This window comes from Octodon degus, unplaced genomic scaffold (assembly GCF_000260255.1).
Source record: "Octodon degus isolate 3935 unplaced genomic scaffold, OctDeg1.0 scaffold00038, whole genome shotgun sequence".
Taxonomy (NCBI): domain Eukaryota; kingdom Metazoa; phylum Chordata; class Mammalia; order Rodentia; family Octodontidae; genus Octodon; species Octodon degus.
This window is the reverse complement of record NW_004524614.1, coordinates 12027577-12054068: the sequence shown is the minus strand read 5'-3', so window position 1 is coordinate 12054068 and position 26492 is coordinate 12027577. Positions and strand designations below refer to the sequence as shown.

The window sequence follows — 26492 nt, the reverse complement described above, 5'->3', positions numbered from 1 at the left end:
TCTATGTAATCTAACTAGTGCTGGTACTAAATATATAAAACTACAGCCCCTCTGGTGTTCTGTTGTATGTATACAATGCAGCTACCTGGAGTATAAAAGTATCAAATATTCTCCTGACCTGTTTGTTATTGTTGTTTTTTAAAAACACCTGCTTAAAAAAACTCTTCTAAAGAATGCTTGTCTCAACTTAGGAAGAGCTTGGCTTTGTATAATGAGCTAAAGATACTTCCACCTAAAGTCCCCAACACAGCTAAAGGATTATGCCTTTTTACTACACAAGCTTTGTTAAGTCAAAGTTACAATAACCACTAAACTCAAAAGATTTTATGATACCCAGAGGTTCTTTCCCAGGGTATAGAAGTTCAAAGGCAAGCTCTGAAAGTCAAAAATCTCTTTGGCCTAAAATAAGCCTCTAAAACCAATAAGGTCAATATTTTTATTCCCCAAATTAGTCGTAGACTCACCTTCTGAGTCTTAGATGCACAAAAAATTTCTCCCTCAAAATTTTCACTTCCATTTTTACTTCTTAATGTGCTTTCTGGATATATCAAGTGTTGGTGTCTTTGAGGTTATTCCTCAGTACATATCAACCTTATTCCAGACTCATCTTAGAACAAGTTGAAAAATAAAACAAAACAGGAAAGTAAGAAGGCAGACTATCACCTGGTACTGGTAGACATCACTCTGGAACATATGGTTTCTTTTTGGAGCAATGCTATATTTGAGCAGGCCTCCTTAAATGTAAGAAAAATGACGTTAGAATTTACAATTAAAAATACAAAGACTCACTCCCAAAGAAAAAAAGAGCTAAATTAAGTAGGTTTGATTATTCTTCTCAAGTTGCCAAAGAGGATACACTGGATTAATAAAGACAGGGAAGAGGCTTGGAGTTACATTAATGGAGCACAGCCCACAGGAAGGAAACATCACATGAAGAAGAAATATTTCCAGCTAAAAATCTTTGCAAACATAGTTAAAATCTTTACTTACTGGGGTTTTTTTGATGAGATTAACTTAAGATATTTACAGTTCTGATAGTATGATACTCTCATACTTGGTATTCAGCATCATGCTGCACTAAAATTTAATAAACCCCATTTGTGCAATATCAGTGTTTCACAATATTAATGCTACTTCACTATTGAAAAATTTTATAGCAGAGGAGCAATTTAAGAATGAAATTTGGGAACTACATCCATAGTTAAATCTATTATTTAAATGCCTGAAAGTTGGTATTCCCTTAGATTGTAAACCAGATTGTTTCCAAGCAAACAGTTTTCCAATGCTCTAACTTTAGCAGGAGTAAATGAGTTGATCATATGTGTGAGTAATGATGCAACAGTGGCCTTACACAAACAATATGCACTACTCAGACGGGCTATCTCATCAGTTAAAGAATAAGCTACTTGCAAGGCATGATGTAGGAAATGGCAACTCTTAGAAGTGGATTTCTCTTGGATTACATGAACAAAGTTAATTTCTTCTGATAATTCAAAAATTATCATCACTTAACAGCTATATAGACAGTAGTACTGCTTAGCCGACCTACCAATAAATCATTCTACTTTCTGTTGGCCAGCAATAGAGCCAGTCTAGTTCATGGTGCTAATGACTCATTCCAAGAAAAGGTTTATCTTGTTTTTCAAAGAAATTCATACTGAAAGAGGCAGTACAGAGATTTAAGTTTCACTTTTTTCCAACTAGGTTTATTTTATGAGGAAAAAATACAAACCACATAACTATAATTTTTTCAATTATATTTTCTAATTTAAATAAATATATGTTAAATTTTTAAAGACTTTTGTTCAAAATAAAAACATGTTGCAACTCTTATGGGCATCATGTTCTCAAATTCTTTGGTTTCATTACAATTCTCATTGATACAATTAATTACAAGACAGTGAAATTTTAAATATCTGCATTAATCATCAAAAAATCATAAAATGAGGCCAGGGATATAGGTCAGCAGCATAAGGGCCTACTTGGCAAGTGCAAGGTTTGATCCTGAGTTCGATCCCTGTTACCAATTAAAAAAAAAAAATTCATAAGATGGCATAATTTTCCTATAAATCAGTATTTTCAAAATTTTGTCTATAGTTTATTTTTCTATATGCCAATTTCTACTGTACTCAAGTACACATTTGTAAAAAATGTCAGAAACATTTGCAAATTCTTTTGATATCCTGAACACTTTTTAACTTAGTAAATAGTATCATAGGAATATAATTTTATTCAATTGAAAATCAAAGTCTAATCAATTTCGATGTCATTAAATAAATTTTTAAAATTATTTCTTTTTCCCACTTCTAGTTCACAGTTGCTACTGTTTCCTAATGCATCATGGTCCTTCAAATAGAAACATTTCATCACACAGAGGCTTTCATGACATGTGCAAAGAAACAAGCTTGCTCATTTTCTCTTGAATGAAATAAGCTTCTTATCTCTTACCATCCTGCTTCTTACCAAGCAGGATGAAACCAGGTTTTGTTTTTCTCTTTTCCATTTTCAAGATTGAACCCAAGCGTAATCTACAATGAGCTCCATCTCTGGACTTGAGCGAGCCCAGCTAAGTTGTCCAGCCTATAATTGGACTTCCATCCTGCTGCCTCACCGTCTTGACTAGCATTGATCACTGGTATGAGCTACCACATGCAGCCCTGCTGCCATTTTTTATTAAAAAAATGGTTATAAGTAAAGTTCATTTTTACCTCTATAATTTAAAAACAAACAGGTAAACAAAACACTGCATAGATGAACTGTTAAAAATGGAAAATACATTCAATAAGATGGCAAACCCAATGTGGTTGCACGCATCTGTAATCTCAGCACTCAGGAGGCTGAGGAAGGAGGACTGCCAAAAGTTCGAGGTCAGCCTGGGCTACATAATGAGTTCAAGGGAAACCTGAAATATACAGAGAGACTCTGTCTTAAAAATAAATAAATAAAAATAAATGAATAAATAGACGACAGTTAAAACAAGTTAATGGCAAAAGGGAAGGCCAAATATTCTAATTTTCTAAGGAATGTATGTTTTATAGAGTATCTCTAAATTTGTGAACATTGACATAGAAAAATAATTTAACACAATGAGGCAATAATATGTAAATCAAAGAAAACATAAGCCACAAATTTGTATTTGAATTATATGAACAATATTTAATGCTCTCAATCTAGGAGTCGATTCTGTGAAAACAAAATTGATCACGTTTTAATACCCTTTACTGTCTTCTATTCACTAAAGAAAAAAATCTTTATGACTTATATTGACAGCAAGGAAGCTTGTACCACTCACCAACACTGATTGCTAAATTTTCGTATCTATGCTTTTAATCTTGGTTGTCAACTTGATTAGATTAAAAGACTTCTAGGGAAGTGAATGGACTGTGAAGACAGGATTATAGTTGAAAGGATTACTAAGAGGTAGGACCTACTTAGAGAAAGGGTACGACTGGGGTGTGACCTCTGGAACTACATCTTGTCATTGGCTCTGCTCTCAGACTTGCCCCATACTCACAGCTTCTGACGTGCCACAAATCAGCTTTCTTCTTCCACATTGTCTGATGTGATGTTCCTGCTTTGAAGCTAGCTGGCCACGGACTGAAACCTGTGAAACTGAGCCAAACTACACTTCTCCTCCTATAAATGTGAGGTGTGAGGTATTTTGTCCCAGTAACAGGAATATTTACATCAGAATATTGGGAATTGGTGTTATTAAAATAGGTCAAATTACTCCAAAGTTCTACCCGAAAATAGTCAGTGGCATAGGCAGCAGACTGATAGGTGTAACTGGCTTAATAAAGGAACTGATTGATTTGCTTTTGATAAACTCCAAATGGCTGAACTTTTGTAGGCATGGTGGTGCACAGATGTATCTGCCATGCCTTTTTTTAAAGTATTTAGTACAGGGTCTACAGGATCTCACTACACAGAATGGACTCATAGTGATCCTTCCAGCTTTTCAGCTTTCCAAGTGCTGGGATTACAGGAGCATGAACCAATGCCCAGTCTCAATCTAGGTCTTAGCATGCCACAGGGGCAGGGCCAGCCAGGCAGGCCGGGGATCAGCTGCCTGAGTCTACTTAAGCAGGTGCTTTAATCTGCTGAGCTATCTGGCCAGCCTTGTCACGCCTTCTTAAAGTGGCTAATGTGTATGCTAATAAGCTTAAGAAGAAATGTACTGATGTTTGTAACTCATTTTTATGGGCATCAAAACCATGAAACGATGGGTGAAGGGACAGTTACATAACAAACAACTACTTACATGTTCATTACAAAGTATTGATGCAAGTGCTGTCAATTTTTTTAAAATTTTGTTGGAAACTTCAGTATTACAAAATATCAAAATAAAACAATCCAATTGTGAAGCAGAGGCTGAAAATATAAGCAAGAAAGGAGAAAGGACAGTAAAAGGTTTTTTGAGATAAGATAAAACTTAATGGAACCCAAGATAGAGGTAGAAGGGTTAGGCTAAAAATGGAAGATGAACAGGTTTTTCTATTGTATCAGAAGACAAGATGCATACAAATGTAGGTACAGGAACATCAGGTGCGTACAAATGAAGACACAGAAATATGGAATGCATACAGATTTGTTTTAGTGAGCTGGCTGCTAAAAAGAGGTAAGGTTATCTCTTCCCAATTAAGTTTTGAAACAGACATTGTGGAGACTTGATTAGAGAAACATAAGTTTGGGCAGTGATGAGGGCCTATTTCTTGGTAATTGTGAATCTATTAGGGTGACACCTATGCTCAGCTGCTTGGATCCAGTTTCTCAAATGTAAAATAGAATAATGTCAAGCAAAAAGCCTGTTAGAATTAAAAAGAACCTCACAATGAATCTGGAAGAGTGCCTCACATAAAAATATCCTAGTAAGACTATGTAAAGTCCTTTATAAGCCTACAGCTAGTGGTTATTTTGCACAGCTGCTCATCAAGAAGCTACAGTTCTTAAAGTTCTTGAACCTAAGTTTCTTATGCTTCTGTATTAAAGAGAAGGCAACATCAGAGGGCAATCACGATATCTGCAACAGAAATGAGGAATTAGATTTACAGAGAGCACTAATCCAAAAGATGAAAATAACATCATGTGATAATGCTTCCTATTTCCATAAGAATGGTTAATAGGAAAGAAACAAGGAGCACACAGCTAATGAAATTTAGTTCATATATGTTGAGGGGAGAAAGAAGAAGGAAACAATTATATTTTACTTGGGAAAGAAAACAGTTTCTAAAATTTGGGTATGTTTTATTTTCTGAAGGATGTGTGTCACAATTTAGGGTGTTGTAATTTAGAAGTAACATTTACAGTATCATTACTCAATTCAAGTGAACCCAGACAAACAATTTTTCCTTCTGATGTGTATCGGACAACTTCAAATCCTAGGAACACAGTTGTTATTTACATCGTACTATAACAGTAAATCAGAGCTTTTTTAATGTTATCCAGGGAGGGAGATTGTGACTTACAGGACTTTGCTGCATACAGAAGTAACTAGTCTCAGAAGAGGTGACAGAAAAAATTTGAAGTAAATGGCTAAATTTTTCCCAATTTGATCAAATCCATAGACTCATAAATCTAGATGTGCAATAAACTCCAGGTAGTTTAATAGCAGGAAAAACATGAAGAAATATTGTACTAAGATATACAACAATCGAACTGCTTAAAACTAAACAGAGAAACTGAAAATCTTAAAAAATAGTTATAGGAAGTAAAATTTTAAAAAACATGGTAGAAAATGAGTAGAATGATAGGCCTCTTTTCAGAAATAATGCAATTCAGAAGACAAAATAAGATATATATATATATATATATATATATATATATCCAAACAGCAGAACAAAAATGCTTCTCAAAGCTCTAAATCTATTAAAAATCCTTTTTAAACAGAATATGAAATAAAAATTGGACAAAAAAATCCCAAAAATTCTTAAAATTCATCACTATATCTGCCTTATGAGAATTGCCAAAGATATTTTTTAGGCTAAAGTAAAATAATAACCAACTGAGATGTGAATCTAAAAAATGCAATGTTAAATAACCGGTGAAAATATATTTCTACTAATAAAAACAGGGAGATAACAGGTGATTTTCCTGTGCAATGTCTAAATACAAATAAAATAATAAAAAAGCTACTTTAGGGCACTGTTATTGTTTGTGTCTAGATGCCCCCTTACCCCCGCAAAGCCTCATGGAGTCATGGGGTTTCTAGAGTTTTGACTGATGCATGGTCCAATACTGGGATTATGGGTGTGTGTGCCACACCTGAGGTGCATACCGCAGGAGAAAAAGAGGCCTGCTCTCAAGCTCCTCCCTTCCACTTTTGCTGATTTGCTGTTTTCTGCCACCATGAACTGCTGCTGTCTGTCATGTGCCACTCTACCTTGGAGCCAGCCAAGAATGACTGAAACCACCAAATGAGCTAAATAAACCTTTCCATACTTAGTTATGGACATCAGGTATTTTATCTCAGCAACAAGAGAAAAGTAACCAAGATCATCACTAACAATTGATCAAGGTCAGACAACTTGCTGAAAAATGTTTACTCTTTAAAGTGCTTCAGCTTTGGGTAAAAACTGTAGGAGGATGGTCGACTATTCCTTGTGATGCAATCATACACTTGTCACTTGTGTTAATCCACTGCTTTTCACTACTATAACAAAATATCTGAGGCTTGGTAACTTTAGTCAATGGACTCATGGTTTTAAAAGTACAAGAGCAAGGAGTCTTATCTCTTGACCTTGCTGTTAGAGTCCTGAGGCAGCACATGATATCACATGACAAGAGAAAGAGACCTAAAGTATTAATCTTCTGGAATCTCTCCTTGTAGTTAACAGTAATTCATACACGGGGCACCACTCTGATGATCTTATCTACTTAGCCATAAAACCCCACTTCTAAACATGATCTAGTATTGTCCTTCCTCCTAAAATACTTCACAACAGGGATAAAACTTCAAAATATGAACCCTTGGAGTACACACTAAAACCAAATATAAACCATAGCCCTTGGTCAATAAAAATTATAGCTTTACACATTCAAGGTTGCTTGTGATTACAGTAATAGATCTCACTCTGTACAAGGAACAAGGCAAACTTGTAACTTTTTTAGATGACACCAAGACTTCATTCAAAAAGGAAAACCTATATATACCTGCACCAGCCTAAAGTTACAGGTGTGGCTTAAGGCATCAGAAATTAAACTGGTAAATCCTTGACATTTAAAAACAGTATGACAGCAAAGATATGCTTATACATACATTTATCTGATCAACTGCTAAACTACAAAATGAAAATGATGAGACACCAAGAGAAGAATGATCAAACACGAGCATTCTTCAGGAGTCCAAGCATTTCTTAGTGACTGATACACAAGTGCATCATTGAAATATACTCATGCTGTCTTAGAATTCTTAAATTCTCTGCAAAAAATTAATTCTGGAGGGACAGAAAGTAATCTTTAAGTGTAAATTTCCTTCAACAGGTGAGAGATTAGACAGAACAGAAAGATCATACAATGTATACTTGAAAAACAAATGTTTAAAGTAAATCTGTCATTTTCCTGGACTCTATAGTTTGTAATTGTGCCCTTTCAATATATTTAAATACTATACAAACAATTATCTAACACAAAGAGTAATAATTTGTAGTTCACAGAAGAAACATTAAAAAACACAAGTAAGACACAACTAAGTAGTTCGTTTATTTTACCCATGGCTCTCCTGATATAAATTGTATGGAGACTGATTCTGAAAAACATTTAGAAGAATCACTGATTGAAATCAGAATATCATGCCTTCCAATCCATCCTCCATGAATTTCTTATAAAGTGCCATAAATTTGGCCACAAATGCTTCCAAGTGATAAATGGCCTTGGTCCCCAGCTGTAGACGATGTTCGTAATAAGCTGCCATCTGGGTTACTTCCCCTTTCAGTTGTCCATCACAATTATGTAGAAGTTCTGAGAGCAGGCCCTATGGAAAAATAATCAGTAACTTAAAAAGTAACCATTTAAAACATTAGCCACAAATGCGTAATTACTGTCATTCCCCCCAAAAAAACTTAAAAATTATTTTTATATGTGAGAACTTCATTTATGTTAACTAGTACCCTTCATCCAAAATAAAAACTGTTACTTCTAAAATATAAAAATGTAGTGGTGACCCACCATATTCCAAATCACAAATACAGATGGTCCATGAATTATGATACTCCAACTTAACAATTTTTGGCCTTTACGATGGCATGAAGCCAAGATACATTCAAAAGAATTCATACTTATACTAGGGAGATAATAACATGTTTACACATGTGGGCCTGATTTTCCATGCTTATATCTGGTAATCTGAATAACTAATTGGAGACAACAACAGGATATACTACAACCACTGCTGAATTCCTATAACCAAGTTTAGTGAAATTTTGTATCGTTTCTTATGTTTTATTTTTAATTTTCTTTAAAAAATAAAAAAATGAACACATATATAAAAATTCATACTTTGAATTCTACCCTTTTTCTAAGACTAGTGATATACGGTACTCTGTTCAGAGACTGGGGATTCCAGACCAGCAGTGGTGATCTTCTGGTGCACATGCTACAGTTGGCTGTTTGTTATAACTAAAGGCTCTAAGGATTCATCATCACTACTCTAGACAGTGCACTGTGTTGTTAACCTGTGACACTCCAGTAAATTAGGAACATAAAATGATGTTCTTCCAATATGAAGTCTTCATTATCAAGGCTGGTCTCCAACTCTAGCAGGCAAGTAGAGCCTCTCTCAATCTCCCAAGTAGCTGAAATTTTGACCTAAAATATCTTCAACCTTTAATGGGATTATTAGGACATAACTTCATTATAAATTAAGGGGCATCTGTATTTAATTGCAGAAGGGTACAAGGAGCAATACTAATATTTACTGCAACAACATTTACAATGATGATCTGTAGACAATCTAAAGTTTCAATAGAGGCCATATTCAAAAACACATGATAGTCACGAAAGACTATCAAAAACTTATGACCATCTTTTTTAGTATGACAGAACACTAAAAGAACAAGGTCAATCTGTATAGTCACAACACAATACCCATGAGATATTGCTGAGCGAAAACAGTGTAAGAGCACAGAAATTTTCTGAAACTATACACACACTTATGCATCTGATTCTCTGTGAAAAGATCAGGTCTGTTTACTTTTATACATACAAAAATGGACCTCCATTGTTTTTGTTTGCATAATGTATAATTTTCATGTAAGTATGATTATATAATTTTAATAAAAGCAAAAAACCCCAAATTCCCTAATATCTGGCAATCAATGAATTTAGCAGCTAGATGGCTGAGACCAACATAGTTTGAACTTGCCTACTTTTTTCTATATTCCCCACGTACACTGAATTTTATTGTCTGAAATGTTTACTCTTCAGCTATTCATTTGGTTCTCTTTCTCGTCCTCACTATGAACTTAAGCTTACCTTTATCGAAATCATCTACAGCCACATCTTAGCACACCCTCCATTATCATTTTCCTTCATTTCCTTCTAACATTCAAAACACCCATCTCCCTCCACTAAAACACAACTTCCCTAAAGGTCTGTCTTCCCCTATTCTTTTCACAGTCCTCTAATGTTGCCTGCCACACAAAAGAGACTGAGTGATTACCTGTGGAATTACTGAAGTGACAATGTATCCTGTAAAAGCCCTAAGATCACACTCAAAAATCCAAATTTCATAGTTATAAACAATTCAAATTCAGAAACTTAGTTACCTTCATTATTATCTCAGGAGGAATACAATGAGTTAGTAGCTCATACAGCCTTCCACGAACTTCAAGGAGTCTATATAAAACAAAATGATTACTATTTTGTGATGCAAATAAGGAAAACCTTTAACAAGTTAATATGGACACACTTTCTTCTGTAGTTTATCATACTCAGGATGTATATGTAGATACTTCTAACTTCAGTTCATTACTTAAAAAAGAAATTTTAGCATTCTTATAAAGTAGACAGCCAGACATGTGGCACATGTCTGAAATCCCAGCACAAGGGAAGCTGAGGCAAGAGGACTGAGGCCAGCCTGAACTGCACAGTGAAATCCTATCTCGAAAACAGACAGAAATAAAGAAGACATTTATAGGCAAGGTTATTCATTATATCAGCCATCAAAAAGTCTGACAGAAATTAAGACTTCAAGAAAAAAGTGGGTCACGCTAATGCATGCCATGGAATTTAACCCTCCTTCATGACATATCAAGTAATGTGTATTTTTTTTTCTTCAGATAAAAACCAATGGGCTGGAGAAGATAGCTCAGCAGCATTAGCGCCTGACTGGCAACTACAGGGTCCTGAGTTTGATGTCTGGTAAACAACAACAATAACAACAACAACACCAAAAGCAACACCTAAAATATTTAGAAAATGGTCATGAAAAAAACCAAGCCGTCACTAGCTAATGACACAGCTGACAAGAGATAATGTAAATATAAAACAATGCTACTGTTTAGACTGCACAAAAAAATAATACAAGAGAGACACAAAAGTGAATTTAAACATTTAACCCCTAAGCCCTTAACCCGTTAACCTCAGGCCCGTCTCACATTTTTGGAGGAAAAATAAAATCTGGTATTAATAAGGCACAGTCAATGACAAGATATAAAATTATTTTAATGCTACATTAAAAGGCAACTGAGATTTAGTTATACAATTATGATGCAACTGCATGTATGCACATTATACATGGCAACATGTCTCATGTTAGTCTGAGTTCATTTCTAATGTCACTTAGTTTCTAAAAACTAATGCATATGAAACTTCCTATATTGGTCCTATACTTTTTGATGGGTTGCAAGTGATTTAAGACTATATACTCTTCTAGTTCAATCCCTGGTTCCGCATAAAAAAAAAAAAAAAAAAAAAAAAAAAAAAAAAAAAAAAAAAAAAGACTATAGTCTTTTGAGGGCCAGCCAAATAGCTCAGCGGATTAAAGCACCTTAAGCAGGCAAAGGGGCCAGGGGTTCGATCCCCGAGCCTGCTGTGCCAGCCCTGGCCCCGGGGTGCACTGAGATGGCAATTGAGACTGGGCATGGTGGCACGCACCTGTAATCCCAGCTTGTGGGAGGCTGTAAACAGGAGGATCACTGCAAATTCGATTTAGTAGTAAGACCCTGAATACCCTGTATAGCTTTCCCTAAAATGTCAAAAAAAAAAAAGACTATATACTCCTCTGTCCAAGAAACTTGGTAATTCCAGAACTGCCTTAGCCTCTTAATAACTAACTGTCCCTGAACAAGTTAATCTTTCTGTTTTCTAGAGATAGCAATATTTTTCTCACAAGATGTTCACAAGTTAAATGAGGTAACAGTGTAGCCATCCACTAAATATTAGCTAGTATTCAAATCAGAAAATTATAAACATTTTAGATCAAATAAAAATTAAGACAATAAATATGGCACCAAACTTAAGGGACCAAACCTTAACAATCATTTGGCCCTGAATACGCCAATGATCAAAACGGTACCAGTCTACCAGCATTGCTGGACAGCCACAGGGCTTTCTGAAATTAAGCAAAATTTCTTCTTATATAACACAATGGAGTCAAACGTCACAATTATTAGTTTAAACAGAAATAGCAGCACTTCTTATATAAGATTACTTATGAGTTGCTAACACTTAGTAGGAAAATTAGAGGAAAAGGGAGCAATTAGAAAAATTTCCAAAGTATTTTACATTTCACGGATGGCTAGTGATGTGGAGCATTTTTTCATATATTTATTCGCTTCTTTACTTTCATCCTCTGAGAAGCATGTGTTCATCGTGGATGCCCATTTCTTGATTGGGTCTTTCAATTTTGGGGCCCTAGTGTTTTTTAGTTCTTTATAAATTCTAGAGAGCAGACCTTTGTCTGAGTACTTATTTGTCACGATTTTTTTCAAATTTGTGGGTTGCCTTTTCACTCTGTTAATAATTTCTTTTGACATGAAAAAACTTCTCAGTAAGAGCAGGTCCCAGTTGTTAATTCTTTCAACTGTTTCCTGTTTGATTTGATTTCTGTTCATGAAGTCTTTGCCTACCCCTATGTCTTCGAGTTCCTCCTACTTTCTCTTCCAGAGATTTAGTGTCTCTGCTTTTAATGTTTAGATCTTTAATCCATTTTGACTTTACTTTAGTGCATGGTGATAGACCTGGGTCAAGTTTGAGTTTTCGGCATGCAGAGAGCTAGTTTTTCCAGCACCATTTGTTAAAGAGGCTATCTTTCTTCCAGTGAGTATGTTTGGCCCCTTTGTCAAAGATAAGGGTGCTGAATGTGTTCGTAGGGGCTTCAGCGTCTTCCAATCTATTCCATTGATCCCCAGGTCTATTTTGTTGTCAGTACCATGCTGATTTTATCACAGTAGCCTTATAGTATAATTTCAAGTCAGGAATTGTAATGCCTCCTGCCTTGTCTTTATTGCCCAGGATTGCCTTTGCTATTCTAGGTCTTTTCTGGTTCCAGATAAATTTTAGGAATGATTTCTCTAGGTCTGTGAGGTATGTTGGTGATAGTCTGATAGGGATTGCATTAAATCTGTACAGCAATTTTGGGAGTATGGAAATTTTCTGACCAAGGAGATTATGGGGCCAAAGAGGAAAGTGATCAATGTGGTAGAGTGTGCCTAAGGAGAGTCACATGGAGAGAAAACATTCTCTCAGGCTTTCACAGAGAGCACACTGGCCAGGCAATGGCCGTAACTCATCCACATGGCTGACTCTGACAAAGGTTCTACAATCTGAGGTACAGGATCTCAGGATAAATCCTGAGGGGATTTCACTGACTTTATCAGACCCAAAAGCTACAACTCTTGTTGCATAGGTCCTGCTTTACCTTGGTCTTAACTATCCAGCAGAAAAGTATAAAAACAAAATATAAGAAGTAAAGCCATGGTGTTATGTTGAGCTGTAGGGGACTCAGGTCAACAATTTCTGACACTGCCAGTCAAGCGGAAGACCCAATACTATTATGGGCTACTGGACTCTTTTAGAATATTTTACTGAGTTTACACACCTATAATATTCAAATAACAGAACTTAACAAACAAAGGGGATACAGATGAATGTCCATTTTGTATCTGTGTATTCAAAGTGGTTAGGATAGATATATAGTTACATTCTCTTAATGAATAGAGGGATTTGTTCTAATGGTGTTTGTAAATAGGATATCATGTCTGCATCTTGTACAGCAATTAACCACTAGGAAGAATGTATGTAGTGTGTTAATTATTGAAACTGTCCTACAATTTGATTAAAAAAAAATAAAATAAAAAAATAAAAATTCATGTTTCCCTAAAAAAAAAAGAAAGAAAAATTTCCAACATAATAGTCAAGTAAAACTTTAAAAATATATCCTGACAGTTTCAAATATTTACATATCTATACCAAAATCCCTTAAAAGTAGGAAAGCCTACTACCACTATTGCTTCTTTAAAATTAAAATTAAAAACAAGAAAGTGTGAAAATATTTTATGAAAGTACTAAATGTTCCTAAGATGTGCTTTATTTGAATTTTATCTCTTAAATATTGAAATTTCCTCACTATTAACAACATTTAACAAAACTAGAATACACACTTTATTCTTAAAACATTATTTCTTTCCTTATATGGCTACTTATAAAGATTGGCACTTTCGAAAACTGTTTTTCAACTAAGCAACCTGAAACGTAAGAATTTAAAGTATACCCTAAGGAAATACTAAGTGCCCCCTGTGTACTGCAACAATTTATAAGGCAGTCACAGAATACATGTTACAATCCCTTTAAAGAATCTCTTATGAAAACTTTAATTTCTCAGATGTGTCAGCCATAAGGAGAAAACAAATAAAGTCCTCTACTGTTTTGTTTTCATTAAGCCAGAGAAACACAAGTTCTAGTGGCTGTGCTGAGTCTACTATGCACCCTTGAGGCTCACCAAGGTCCAAAGATGGTCTCTCAGTTCTGCCTGGCAATAAGGATATAAGGCTGCATGCAAAGACCCCCTGAGAAACCATCTCCACACTTTCCAAAATTAGTATGCCTCAGACTTCATTTCTTACTTAGAGAAATACAAACCTCTTTCTCAATCTAAAACTGTCACAAATTATGGCTAGGGAGATAGCACAGTGGTCTAAGCACCTGCCTGGCAAGTGCAAGGACCCCTGCCAGTCCTAGAACCCCAGGTGTGCCATGCAGGCCACCAAAACCAGGCATGCTGGTGCATTCCTGTAATCCCAGAATTGGAGAGGCTAGAATAGGTGGATCACTACAAGTGTGAAGTATACAGTGAGACCCCTCTACCATCAGGCATAAGTAGAGTTCTCTAGTTCTCAAATCATTATAAATTCAATGATTTTGCTCTTCTAACAAACACACAAGTGTATATGACAGGGTAATAAAAATATCATCATTTTAGAAATGGAAAAATTGAAACTCCCACTCAAGAACACTTGGATTTTCTAGCACATTGTACATCAATTACACACTTGTAATTCTTTTTAAGATGAGAAAGCTGACATATGGTCATGTGTAAAGTTTTAAATTACCTAAGATTTTAAAAGAAAAATGAAATATTCCAAGATTTATTTTATCTAAAAACTCCATCTTTACATGTTAACAGCTTTACTAATGTCAAGACACCATATACCAACTGTTCTAACCACTAAATTTCTAGAATTAAATCCTACCTTTTGTTTTAAAGTTCAATATTTGGATTCAAGGTTTAATTATACTTATACATGCCATATTAACGTAAAGCAGCCATTACCCACACTACCCTAAGGAGTGAACCTCAACATCATCTCACGCTGGTTACCTCTGTGGCGTCTGCTGACTGACAATGGCATGTGCTGTCTCCCTCAGGTAGACCTCCCAGTCTGTCTCGGGGATTTCTTGGTCTGCAGTGAAAGGACACCTGCAGGACAAAGAGCGAACACAGTGAGTCCAGCACCAGCGTGCTTAGGCACCAGAGCGCTCCCCGCTGGAACTGCCCAGCCACTCACTGCTGCACTCTGCAGGCTTCACACATAAGGAGAGCTTTTCTAAGATTCCTGCAGGACTTCTCTGCAATTCTCTGAGCCAGCTGTGGAGGAAGACTCAGACCTTCCTTTTTGCAAACAGCAGATAACACATGACAAATCTATAAATTAACAAAAAATGAGCAATCTGTCAAAAAGTACGCTGAGACAATTTGCTGATGTATCTATAGAGCTTATTCCTTCAATTTTTAAAGTAAAATTTACAAAGATAGTTTGCCATTCTGCATCTAGTGCAAAGTCACACAATATTATTTTGTATAAAATATCCTAAAGTCTACTAAAAGCAGGAAAGCTGCTCACTTTGAGAATTAGTATTGTCTGACTCATTGTCATGAATGATAGTGAAAAATAATTATGTATCACTGTTGTTTCAAACTGATTCCTTACCTATGGACAAGATAGTCTCCCATCATCTATCTCCTTTCCAAATCTACTTCCTCTCTACAGTATTTGAGTTTCCTCCTACAACCAAATAATTCAGCATGAGGCACAGGATACTAAATTAGCCGAAATCTATTTTTATGGAGTCATATTTGTTTAGGAGAAAAGATGATCTAAGAAGAATACTTCCTATATCTAAATACACTAAGACATATTAAGTATACTAAAATATATTTACTAAAATATACATTGGCTTATGTATCTAAAATGATTTTTATCCAGATTTATCCATAATCTGATATGCATTACTGTTTTTACAAAAACAAATCTGTTAAGAATGTACACATATCAGAGGATTTGAAATGATTTTTCTTTTTTTTTTTTTTTCTGAAATGTCATACTTAACTTACATCTTCAGTGCTGGGAGCAGGCACACGAATTGCCAAGCACCTACTCCGAATAGGGGATATCACTTTAGATGTAGAATTGCAGCATAGGATCAATCTGCATGTGGACATATATTTTTCCATAGTTCTGCGCAAAGCATGCTGAGCATCTTTCGTGAGTTTGTCCACTTCTGTCAATAACACCACTGAATCAGAGAGAAACAAAACACACTTTATTTCACTCAACCTGTAACTTGCCTTAACTTTCTTCTCACTATTCAGAATAAAAGCCCATATTACTCTTGAAGGCAAATTAAAATTATTGATATGGAAAGAATAACTTACTTAATTCTTAAACATTTTATAATTAAACAAGACTAAGAAACATTAGCAAAACAATGTTTAAAAAGTACTTCACTGCAGAATTCACAGCAGCATTATTATTAATGCACTAGAACTGACGAAGACAAGAAGGTACTATGCTGCATCTTAAATTCTAAGGACTATAATTTGAAAAAGGCCCCTGTGAGGGATGTAGCCAACACAGAGACAGCTGGGCATATGTACATTAAGATTCCTTCTGGCCACAATCTAGGATAGGTACAAAAGTGATTCAAGAAATAGTATCTATGCAGAAACTAAATCTAACTTTTTCATTTTTCATTAACAAATTATTTCTATGGCAGCAGTAATGCTTGAATCTCTTCATAAAAGCAAGCAGAACAAAAGATTCTAAGAACTAAGACCTGTAAAAATCTATGCCAAAACTAAATGGTAAGTTCTACCTAAGCACTCCAAATACAAACCAATATTGGGAGAAGGAGCAACTACAACTGAGAAGACTCACATGGTCTCCTATGAGAGAATGCAGAAACCCACCAAATTTTTGTCAGCTGTTAGTCAGGAGAAACTCCGAACTGCCCTCACATAAACAGTAGAAATCATCACGGGCCAATGAGAAAACAGCAGTCTTAACTAGGAAGCAGATTATACACACCCCAAGTCTTAGGTCAGAACAAAGGAATCCTGATGCAGTGTGAGGTATGACAAAGTAGTAAGATTCTAAAATGAACAAAGTGTCCTACTAAATCCATTCTCCACAAGGAGAAAATCCAGAAACAAAACAAACTGGAGAGAACAGGAAAATGACAAGAATGCAAGAATGCAAAAGTAAATACAAAAGAGCTTTGTGAAAATAAAAAAAGGGACAACTCTTAGAGCCTTGAACAGAGGAAAGAACGTCACTGGCCTCTTCCATCCTATAAGTACTGAAAAATTCTTTCACTTAAAAAAAAAAAAAAAAGAAAGAAAGAAAGATCACAACTGAGAGTATAAAAAAAAAAAGGAGAAGAGCAAAATATCTCTATGGTTTGTAAGAGTTAATTTTTTTTTTTTTTTTTTGTATTTTAAGGAAGGGGCTACATGGTATTCAGGGTCTCACTACTACTAGATCAGACTCATAGTGATCTGCCTGTTCACAGCCTCTCAAGAGCTGCAATTACAGGCACCCGCCACCATGCCCAGTCTCAACTGCCACCTGAGTGTGCCCTGGGGGCAGGGCCAGCAGGGCAGGCCCAGAAATGGAAACTCTGGCCTGTGCACCTGCGTGCAGGCGCTTTTATCTGCTGAGCTATTTGGCCGGCCTGAGTTAAATATTTTCTAAAATGTTAAGTATTATTTTTTATGTAACAAATACATTTAATGTTTTTAGTGATGTGTTAACTGAGCCACAGAATATTTTAAGTATTTTTAATGACCCTAATATATTTTACTCTATGTCTGTAATTATAGTTGAAAGTTATTAATTTTGATTAAAGTTTGTTTTTAATCATATTTCATACACTAGCGTATCTTTGACATACTTCTTATAACAACAGATCATGACGCAGATATACTACTTCCTAAATACTTACAAGTACATAATACCATTATTTGTTTTCAGTAGTGAAACTTCAAACAGTGACTAAGCAGTAATTGATAGAGAAGAGCACTTTCTTTTTAAAAATACATAATAACCAAGTGAGAAATGCAAAACAGTTTTAACATTAGAAAATCCAGTAATATAACCCATGATATCAACACAAGAAAAAAAAAAAAGACAGAACTATACTCAAGGATATGAAGAAGCAGTAAATAAAATTAAGCATACAATCATATTAGAAATACTCAAGACATACTTTGTTACTATGACCAAATTTACCATGCCAAAATTCCCTAACTGGGAAAATCCTAAGGCTTCCTTCCAGAATCTTGACATGGATCTACTGTCTATTCTAACTGTCAAACAACTTATTGGCAGCTCAGGCCAACATAACTTAACAAGAGAAAATATTTTAAAGCCATATAAACTGTAAAGAAAGAGAAAAAAAACTGCATTTACCTATGATAAGTCTGAAAAATCCAAAAGAAATTATGCAAAATTATAAACAATTAGAAAATTCAATATTAGAGAAAAATATAAAATTAAGTTATAAACATCAAGTTGCCATAAAAATGTCAGAAAGTATAAGTTAATTTGTAGCAGTAAAAAATTCACTAATGAAAATTTATTTTGAAATATTGAGACTAAGGAGGAAAGATAATAAGCTAAGAATAAGCACAGTCAATTCATAAAATAAGTCATTAATAAAAGAAATTATCATACTCAAAACAGTATTTTTATCAAACTTACAAACATTAAAAATACAATACTTATCTGCAGTATTCATAAGTGTTTAGAAGAAATGAGCACTCCCACACACTACTACTTGTAATAAAAGCCTCTTTGAAACTAAACTGTTTCAATAGTTACCTCATATTAATTGTCTTCCTGTTCATTAAAATTCTTAGTAGCAAACATGAAACTTGGGTCATAAGAGCCATTATTTAAAACTATATAATTTCTTGTTATAAGAACACATCTTATAACATTACTTATCTTCCTTTAAACGTCAAATAAGCCGGGGAGATGGCTTGGGGGAATGAGTGCTTCCTTGGCAAGCACAAGGGCCTGAGTTCAATCCCCAGTTCCGGAAAAAAAAAAAAAAATCAAATAGGTACCAAACAGTACTCTTTCCCATAAAATTCTCTCTCATTAGATGTTTTCCTTTAGCACAGAGATCATGCCACCTCGTTCATTTTAATTACCCCCCCGGCCCCCACAAAAAGGCAAGGGAGCACTAGTGCTTAGCGATCTCATTCAAAGTCATCTGTTCATCACGTACCTTTAAAATCTCTTTGTGAGTTTGTTTCAAGCTGCTGTGACTGTGCCACTGTCTTCAGCATCTCCTGAATTACTACTCGGTCACTGTTTCCAGCGTCACTACATCAACCAGAGTAGTAATATATACACGTAAATGGATACAAAGCAATTAAGCCGGCTTGTTATTGTAAGAAAAATGCTGAACATTTATCCAATTGTAAATACTTTACTAATTATAAAATTATAAAACTAGTCACAAATATAAACTTTAATAAGTAAAATGTTTTAGAAACATTAAAAATATTAAAAATATTCCAGTTGGATTGTCACAGAAAACACTAAACATGTTCTTAAGTTTACTGTTACTTAAAAAGAACAAGGATTAAATAACTGTTTAGCAAATATTTTCACACTTGTGTGTCCATTATAGAAATATCCAATTACAGCTAATCTCCTAATTATCTATAATTATCAAAATATAATTCAAAACAGAAATGTAATTTCAATTCTTCATCTCTATCCCAACTGGAGCAAAGGTCTGAAAGCAAAGCCTAAAGACGTCTGTACTTGTCTAGGAGGGAACTGATTCACGGACTCCCAGAGCTTCTCACACAGTGTCTACTACTGACTGCCACATAAACATTAATTTAAATTTTCCTCCTTTGCCAGGGATGGTGAACATACAATGCCTATAATCTCTCCACTCTAGGAGAATAAGGTAAGAGGACTGCAAATTCAAGCCCAGCCCAAGAAACTGAGCACTTAGACCCTGACCCCAAAAAAGGGAAGAGGGAATAGCTCAGTGGAAAAACCACAGGTTCTAATCCCCGGTATGCAAAAATCTCTATTCTCCCTGCTTCATTCAGTTTCCTCCATCATCTTGAAATGAACATTTACTTTTCTCTTTATGCCACTGAGCATAAGATTGCCTTTGGCTAAAAAGGCCCTTTATTCTCCTTCAAGAACATAGCAGGCCCCACAGAACCTTAAAGCTTTACTCAACTTCTACAACTGCTGTATGAATTTACTCTTACAAGATCTTAATCTAACTACTGCACAGTAAGTATAGAGACATAAATGACAATTATAGTAACTTAGACCAAGAAAACAAAACATTGAGGTAGCAGAAAACATTTGCAACACAACTTTCTGAAATATTTACCCCAGCCACTACAAACATTTTAGACAACACTTCCCTCCCTCATCAGTACTCAATGAGTTCATACCCCTGAACAACTTACTAATACTAAAATGTTACTGAGCTCCGTAAAGCAAGAAAAATAGATCACTGAAATTATGTGACAGAAAAGATAAAGTGTGAAAGCATTAGGCTCTATATCCTGAGGCAGGCAACTTAATATTAATCTACTTTATTTTTTGTGCTTCTATATTCATGATTTTATTCCAAAAAAGATTCTAATCTTAAAAAGTAAGTCAAACTGCTTATTTCCATGCATTTTTTTCCTTAAGAAACTTAGCAATTTACCTGGGATTGACTTCAAGATGGTAATTACTTGCAATAGTGCTGATTTCAATTTTTTTTTTGGATGGAGTCTGTGGACCAAAAATAATAAGCAGTCAATTCGCATCTTTATATTTTCATTTGTTCTTACTTTGTTATATAAACTGAAACATGAAAAGTATAAAAAAAAAAAAAAAAACCTTGAGATACCATAAATACAACTCCATTAACTGATCTTTCTTTTTCCAATACTGAGGATTATAAAAAGAATACTGAACCAAACTACATATCCAAATCTATTTATTTATTTATGCTACTGGGAATTGAACCCAGGGCCCTCGTACTAAGCCACAATTCCATTTCCCTCCTTTTCAATTTTTTTTTTTTTCTTTGAGAGAGAGGGTCCCATTAAGTTCCTAAATTGCTCAGTCTGGGCTTGCCTCAGCCTCCCAGGATACAGGGATTACTAATTTTTTATTATGAGACAGAGTTTTATTGTACTAGTGTTCTCAAACTTGTGATCCCACTGTCTCCCCCTCCCAGGTAGCTGGGATGACATGCAAGCACCAAAATGTCTGGCACCCCATTGTTAATGTGTTTATAATACGTAAGTTGAGTCCTATCATGCATTGTTATTTTTTTCTTTTTATCTCCAAAATTCCCCCCAAAATCCTCAATTATCACCAAAATCACCATTATAAACAATGTGCATATACCCTTTTACAGTCTTTTTTATACTAACACAAGAATGAAGCATACTGTCAGTGTTTCCTGTAAAATAAAAATAAAACAAAAGAGAAAAGCACACACACACACATCCGTGTTTTGCTTTTCCTAATTAACCATCTATCTTGGCAATCCCTCTCAGACAACTAATACAATGTTACAGATGTGCACCACCCATATTGTGGATGTTCCAAATTAGTTGCACTGATAGGATTTTTTCTGCTTCTTGCCTATGTATGTATATGTATAAAACGACCTGTTTTGAAAAAAGTTCCAACAATTCACTCTGCACTGACAAAAAATACTCTTCCTCAAACTACCCTATTGATAGTTTTTATTATGACTCAACTTTTGCCAATTTAACTATATAAGAACTCACACTACTGGACTACCCTAAAGGTCAAACATTTTTACAGGTGTTTAATAGCCACTTACATTACTCTATGAACATTTTCTATTTCATTCTATATTGTTTTGCTGTTGTCAATTTTTAGAAATCAGTATCAATATGTTTCTTTCAAATATTTTGACATTCCTTTATCTATTGATTTTAGGTTTATTTTGGTGGTACCAGGGATCGAACTCAGGACCTTCAGCTTGTCAGGCAAGCACTTATTCCACTAAGCTATCTCCCCAGCCCTGATTTTAGGTTTATCTGTCATATAACTTAAAATTCACACATATCCAAATATCTCTTTAGTTTCTTTTCATTTGTGTATCTTCTATTAAAAGATTTTTCTTGAAACACAGGCAGTTCATACAGTCTATGATATTCTAAGATATTCAATGTTTCATTTTAACACTTAAGTCTTTTATTCACCTAGAATTTATCTTTATACACTGTATTTCATACAGATTAAATTTGTTTTCCTCTCAAGAGATGATCAATTATGCTGGTACATTTTGTTAGCTCATCCTTTTCCACTGATTTGAAATAGATGCTCTGGTCAGAGTTTTAAGCACTTCTTTGATTAACTGGTCAAATTCTGTATTCCCATACTAATGCACTGTTTTAGTGTTAATGTATGACTTCATATCCTATAACATGAGCCCCAATTCACTGGTATTTCTCATAATTACTTGAGGTAGTGTCAGAAATGTATTATCCCGCATAGACTCTAGGGCCATTTCATATAATTAAAAAAGAATTGTTACGGGAATTTCACTGCAATTTGGGGAAACCAGACACTTTTAAAGAGCAATCCTCTCATTTGAGAACACATTATATCTTGACATTTGATCTGCTTTGTATTTCGTCTTTCTGTAAGATATTACAGTTTTTTGCCTATAAACCCTGTGTTTTTCTTCTTTAATATGGCCCTATATAATGTAAGAATCTCTACTATAGATTTAGACTTGTAAATTGAATGTGTCTACACATAAACTAATCGAGGTTAGCCTAACTCACTTAACCTCCCAAAGAATCTATTAATACCAGTACAATCCATACTCAGTATTCATTTTTTCCCCAATATACATGTTTAAAAGACATTTTATCAGGGGCTATGAAAGGTGTAAAAACAAGTATAATACATTTCCTACATAATTTTAAAACAAAAGTTTGTCAAAATAAAAGATGCACAAACAAGTATAATTCAGATCCAGTCCTGGTCCAGGCCCATGGAATATTATTCTCATGTACTTACCCAGTCCCCTGCCAAAAGCCCACTAAAATGAGAGCAAAGAGGGAGAAAAAGTACAAACCTCAGGAGCAAAGAGAACCAGAGAGAGAGAGAGAGAGAGAGAGAGAGACAGACAGAGACAGAGACAGAGACAGAGACAGAGACAGAGACAGAGACAGAGACAGAGCGGGGAGAGATCACCCTCCTTCCTGAAGAGACTTCCCAGTTTCTGGCAGTTGGAAGCGGATGGAAAGGTCCCTGATGGGATGAAGAGGAATCAGCTGCCAGGTGTCAGCTGTGCATGAGGTGGCCCAGAAGAGGACACTTTGATCTTCAGAAAGTACAGAGGCTCCAAAGTTGGTGACCCCAAGTAAGGGTTTGGGGTGCCAGGTGGACGGATGGAAGGTCTGGGAGTGTACTAGAGGCCTGCTGACCAGCATCCTCCCCGCAGCCAGATTCCTGCTGGAGGCAGCGCAGCGGCTCCTGCCCAGCCCATGCCTTCTCTTGCTACTTCAACCTTCTGCTGAAATGGGCGTTCTCACTAGCAGACTCCTATTCATCCACTGAGTCTTGGGTGGAAAAGTGGCTACTCTAGGAAGTCCACCTCCCTCCTCTAGAGTCCTGTGGTCCTCAGTACCTAACCCCATCCTTCTGTGACATGTCATTTTAAAGATTGTTCTGGAAAAGCAACAGAGACAAAGAGAAAGAAGCAAAGAATGGTCCACACAAGGCTGACCTTAAATGGAAGATGATATTTAACAGTAATGCATCCTCAAACCCCTGGCACATAGAAGGGAAAATATCCATGTATTTAGAAGGAAATTCCATTGTTATTGGGCTAAATGCAAGGGTCTCAATATTGTACTTGAGTCATATATTCCTTTTTCATTAAAGTCACACTGTGGTTTGAGCTAAGAGAATGAATTTTTAATGTCTCTAGGAAGTATATAAACTTTGGAGAGCAGCTCAAAGCATCCTGAACCAGAAGTTTTTCGAAGGGAGTCGGTGTCTTAACTATTAAAGCTAAGTGTATAAGAAAAAAAAAAAAAGTATAATTCAACCAAAACAAAGTAAATATACCTTGTGTAAGAACCCGGAAGAGTAGGTAGGAACTGAAAGGTACAATGGATACTGGGAAAGGGGAAAAAATTGTGCCATGGGAAGGAACAACTGGGATGAGGGAAAGGAGGAAAAAAGGAGAAAAGGAGGAAAGAAAGGAAGAAGGCAAGTAGGCAGGCAGGCATATATGTACACATAGGACAGCTTGGATAATTGGACTGCTGATTTCTGCTGGTATATTGAAGGAAGCAGTTAATGCTTAAATGTTTTTCTCCTTTTTAATTTTTTACAACTTTTTCTGGACTAGTTTTGCCTGCTTATATCTGGTAATCTGAACAAATAATTTGAAGACATTATGAAAGATAACAACCACTGTTCAATGTCTATTATCTTGTTTACTGAAAGTCTGTATAATTTCTAACAGCTTTTTTTCTTTACTATTTTTTATTCTTTTAAAAAATAAAACGTGCAAAGTACAGGTTACAGAAGAAAGACTGATTCTCAAGAACCGGGGATGCTCTTTAGAAAGGAGACATTTCAGCTGGATCTGAAACACCATCTGAAGGGAAAGTGTAGGCCTCACACCAGAAGCTTGGCGAGGGCATGGTCACAGGAAGCCTCTCAGTGGCCCAGACTTTCCCAGTCATTCACTCTATCTTTAGGAGCCACTTGACTCTGTTCAGTTTTTTCAAAAACAAGTTTTTTTTCCTTTTGTTAAAAATCTCAGTGATGTTCTCAGAACAGTGAACTTCAGAAGTCTGATTTCCAACTCCAGCTCATCTCACAGAAGCAACTTGAAACATCTTTTAAATTCTACACAATAACCAAAAGCTGCTACTGCTCAGCCTTCCTAACCTAGAGCCGTAGGTCTATTTACAATAGTTAGATCTCCAAACCTGCAGCTCTCAGTACTGCACACTAGGATCATCTGTGACACCGTTACTTAAACTCAGCAACTGGAGCAAGTGCCAGAGCATATAAACGAAGGGACTGTAAGTAAAATGCTTACTGTGATGGTCTGATGTTCAATCCTCAGTTTTTCTACACCAACACCATAAAGTTCACGTAGAATACACATAATTCTTGTCTTCTTTCCAGCACCTGATGGCCCATATACTAACAGGTGAGGGAAGTCACCACACTGCACCTAAAAAAAAAAACCAAGAGTTTTTTTCCTTAGTCAAACTAAACTATCTGTTCTAAGTAGAACCAAGTTAGTTACTCTTGTAAACTAACTCTGGAAGACTTATTTTAAATCAGCATACATGCAATATCAATTAACTAAAAAAAGAAAAATTTTAATTTTTCATAAACTCTTCTAAAGACCTTAATACATGTAAAATTGCTTTTTACCATTTTACAACTTTTTAAGAGCACTTAATGATAGCAACCATAATTCTGAAAAAGGTTAGTATCTGAAGATCAAGTGCTGAGCAAAAAAACGTTTTCATCAGCATTATATTTTCATCTTTGGTTTGTAATAACTTATTTTAAGATCAGTTTTTCCTGTCCACTCTCTATACGATTCAGTCGGATGTTTACTGAATGCCATTAGACATTTTTATCAAGCACACCATAAAAATAGACATCAAGTTGAAGGGGAAAAATCCTGCATATGGGCCTAAACTCAAAGACAACCCAAAACAACATAATGGAGAGTCAGAAACGACATTAGCTGTTAATAAAGCCAACATTTTCCTTGCAAATGAAGATAATGACAAGAAGAAACTTTAAGCCAGTTAAGGCAGTAGGCCAGGGCCACTGCTCCATCCACGTCCTGCAGCGGCTTCCCGTCCGCTCCGCAGGGGCCTACGGGGGCAACACCCCGCAGCTCTCCAACGCGCACGCCCGCCCCGCCTTCCTACTCGCTCGGGCCTGGCTCCCGGCTCCGCCGTGGACATCACCGAGGTAACCAGAAAGGGCGGGCTCACTCAGCCCCTGAAGCTTGCCCACTGTCCCTCTCCGGTCACTACCTGTCACTATGCCTTCCTCACTTCAAGCCTTGGCCCAGATCGCAGAAGGAAGCGTTGCTAGTTCAAAGTACAAGCCCGCACTTCACACGCTCCCGCCTTCCCAGTTGTATCCTCCTCCGCAACATTAACCCCCTTCTAAGACGCGCAGCGCTAGGCGCTCGGCCGTCCGGACGGGAAGCCCGAGCCAGGCGCTCCCTTCTCCGCGCTGTTGTTTTCCGGCCTAAACGCGGCCCACTCACCAGGTTGCGGAGCTGCGCTGCCTGCTCCTTGTGATAGTCCAGCCGTCCCAAAGTACAGGGCCGGTACTTATCCACCCAGAGACTCATGGCAGCGCAAGCCCCCTGGGTCCAGCGCTCAAAAGTTCAGCGCGCGCGCCCTTGGCGGGGAAGCCGAGACAAGTTTTCCCGCTAACTCCAGGTCTCGTGACGTCACTACCGGCCGCGGCTGCGTAAACGAATTGGTGACGAAAAAAAAAATGACGGAAGCCCCCTAGGGTCGAAATTAATCGCCACGCCGGCGCTATGTCGTTGCTAGGCAGAATTTATTTATTTATTTTTTGGCAGAACTGGAGATTGAACTCAGGCCCTTGCGCTTGCCAGGAAAGCGCTTATTCTGCTGAGCCATCTTCCCGGCCCCAGCGCTATGTAGTTGTAATGTTCGTTTT

General features: G+C 36.2%; 1 protein-coding gene across 1 annotated transcript; it reads right to left on the bottom strand.

Annotated features, from left to right (window-relative positions):
- Window positions 1-7677: 7677 nt before the first annotated feature.
- Window positions 7678-26261, bottom strand: Rfc3 (replication factor C subunit 3). The gene is made up of 9 exons (XM_004631075.2): window positions 26068-26261; window positions 24865-25002; window positions 20473-20540; window positions 19009-19106; window positions 15830-16011; window positions 15003-15139; window positions 14816-14914; window positions 9762-9831; window positions 7678-7969 (listed from the first exon to the last, which is right to left on the bottom strand). Exons 1-9 carry the CDS (start codon window positions 26152-26154, stop codon window positions 7778-7780), a joined length of 1071 nt encoding a protein of 356 aa, XP_004631132.1. The 5' UTR covers window positions 26155-26261; the 3' UTR covers window positions 7678-7777.
- Window positions 26262-26492: the final 231 nt, after the last annotated feature.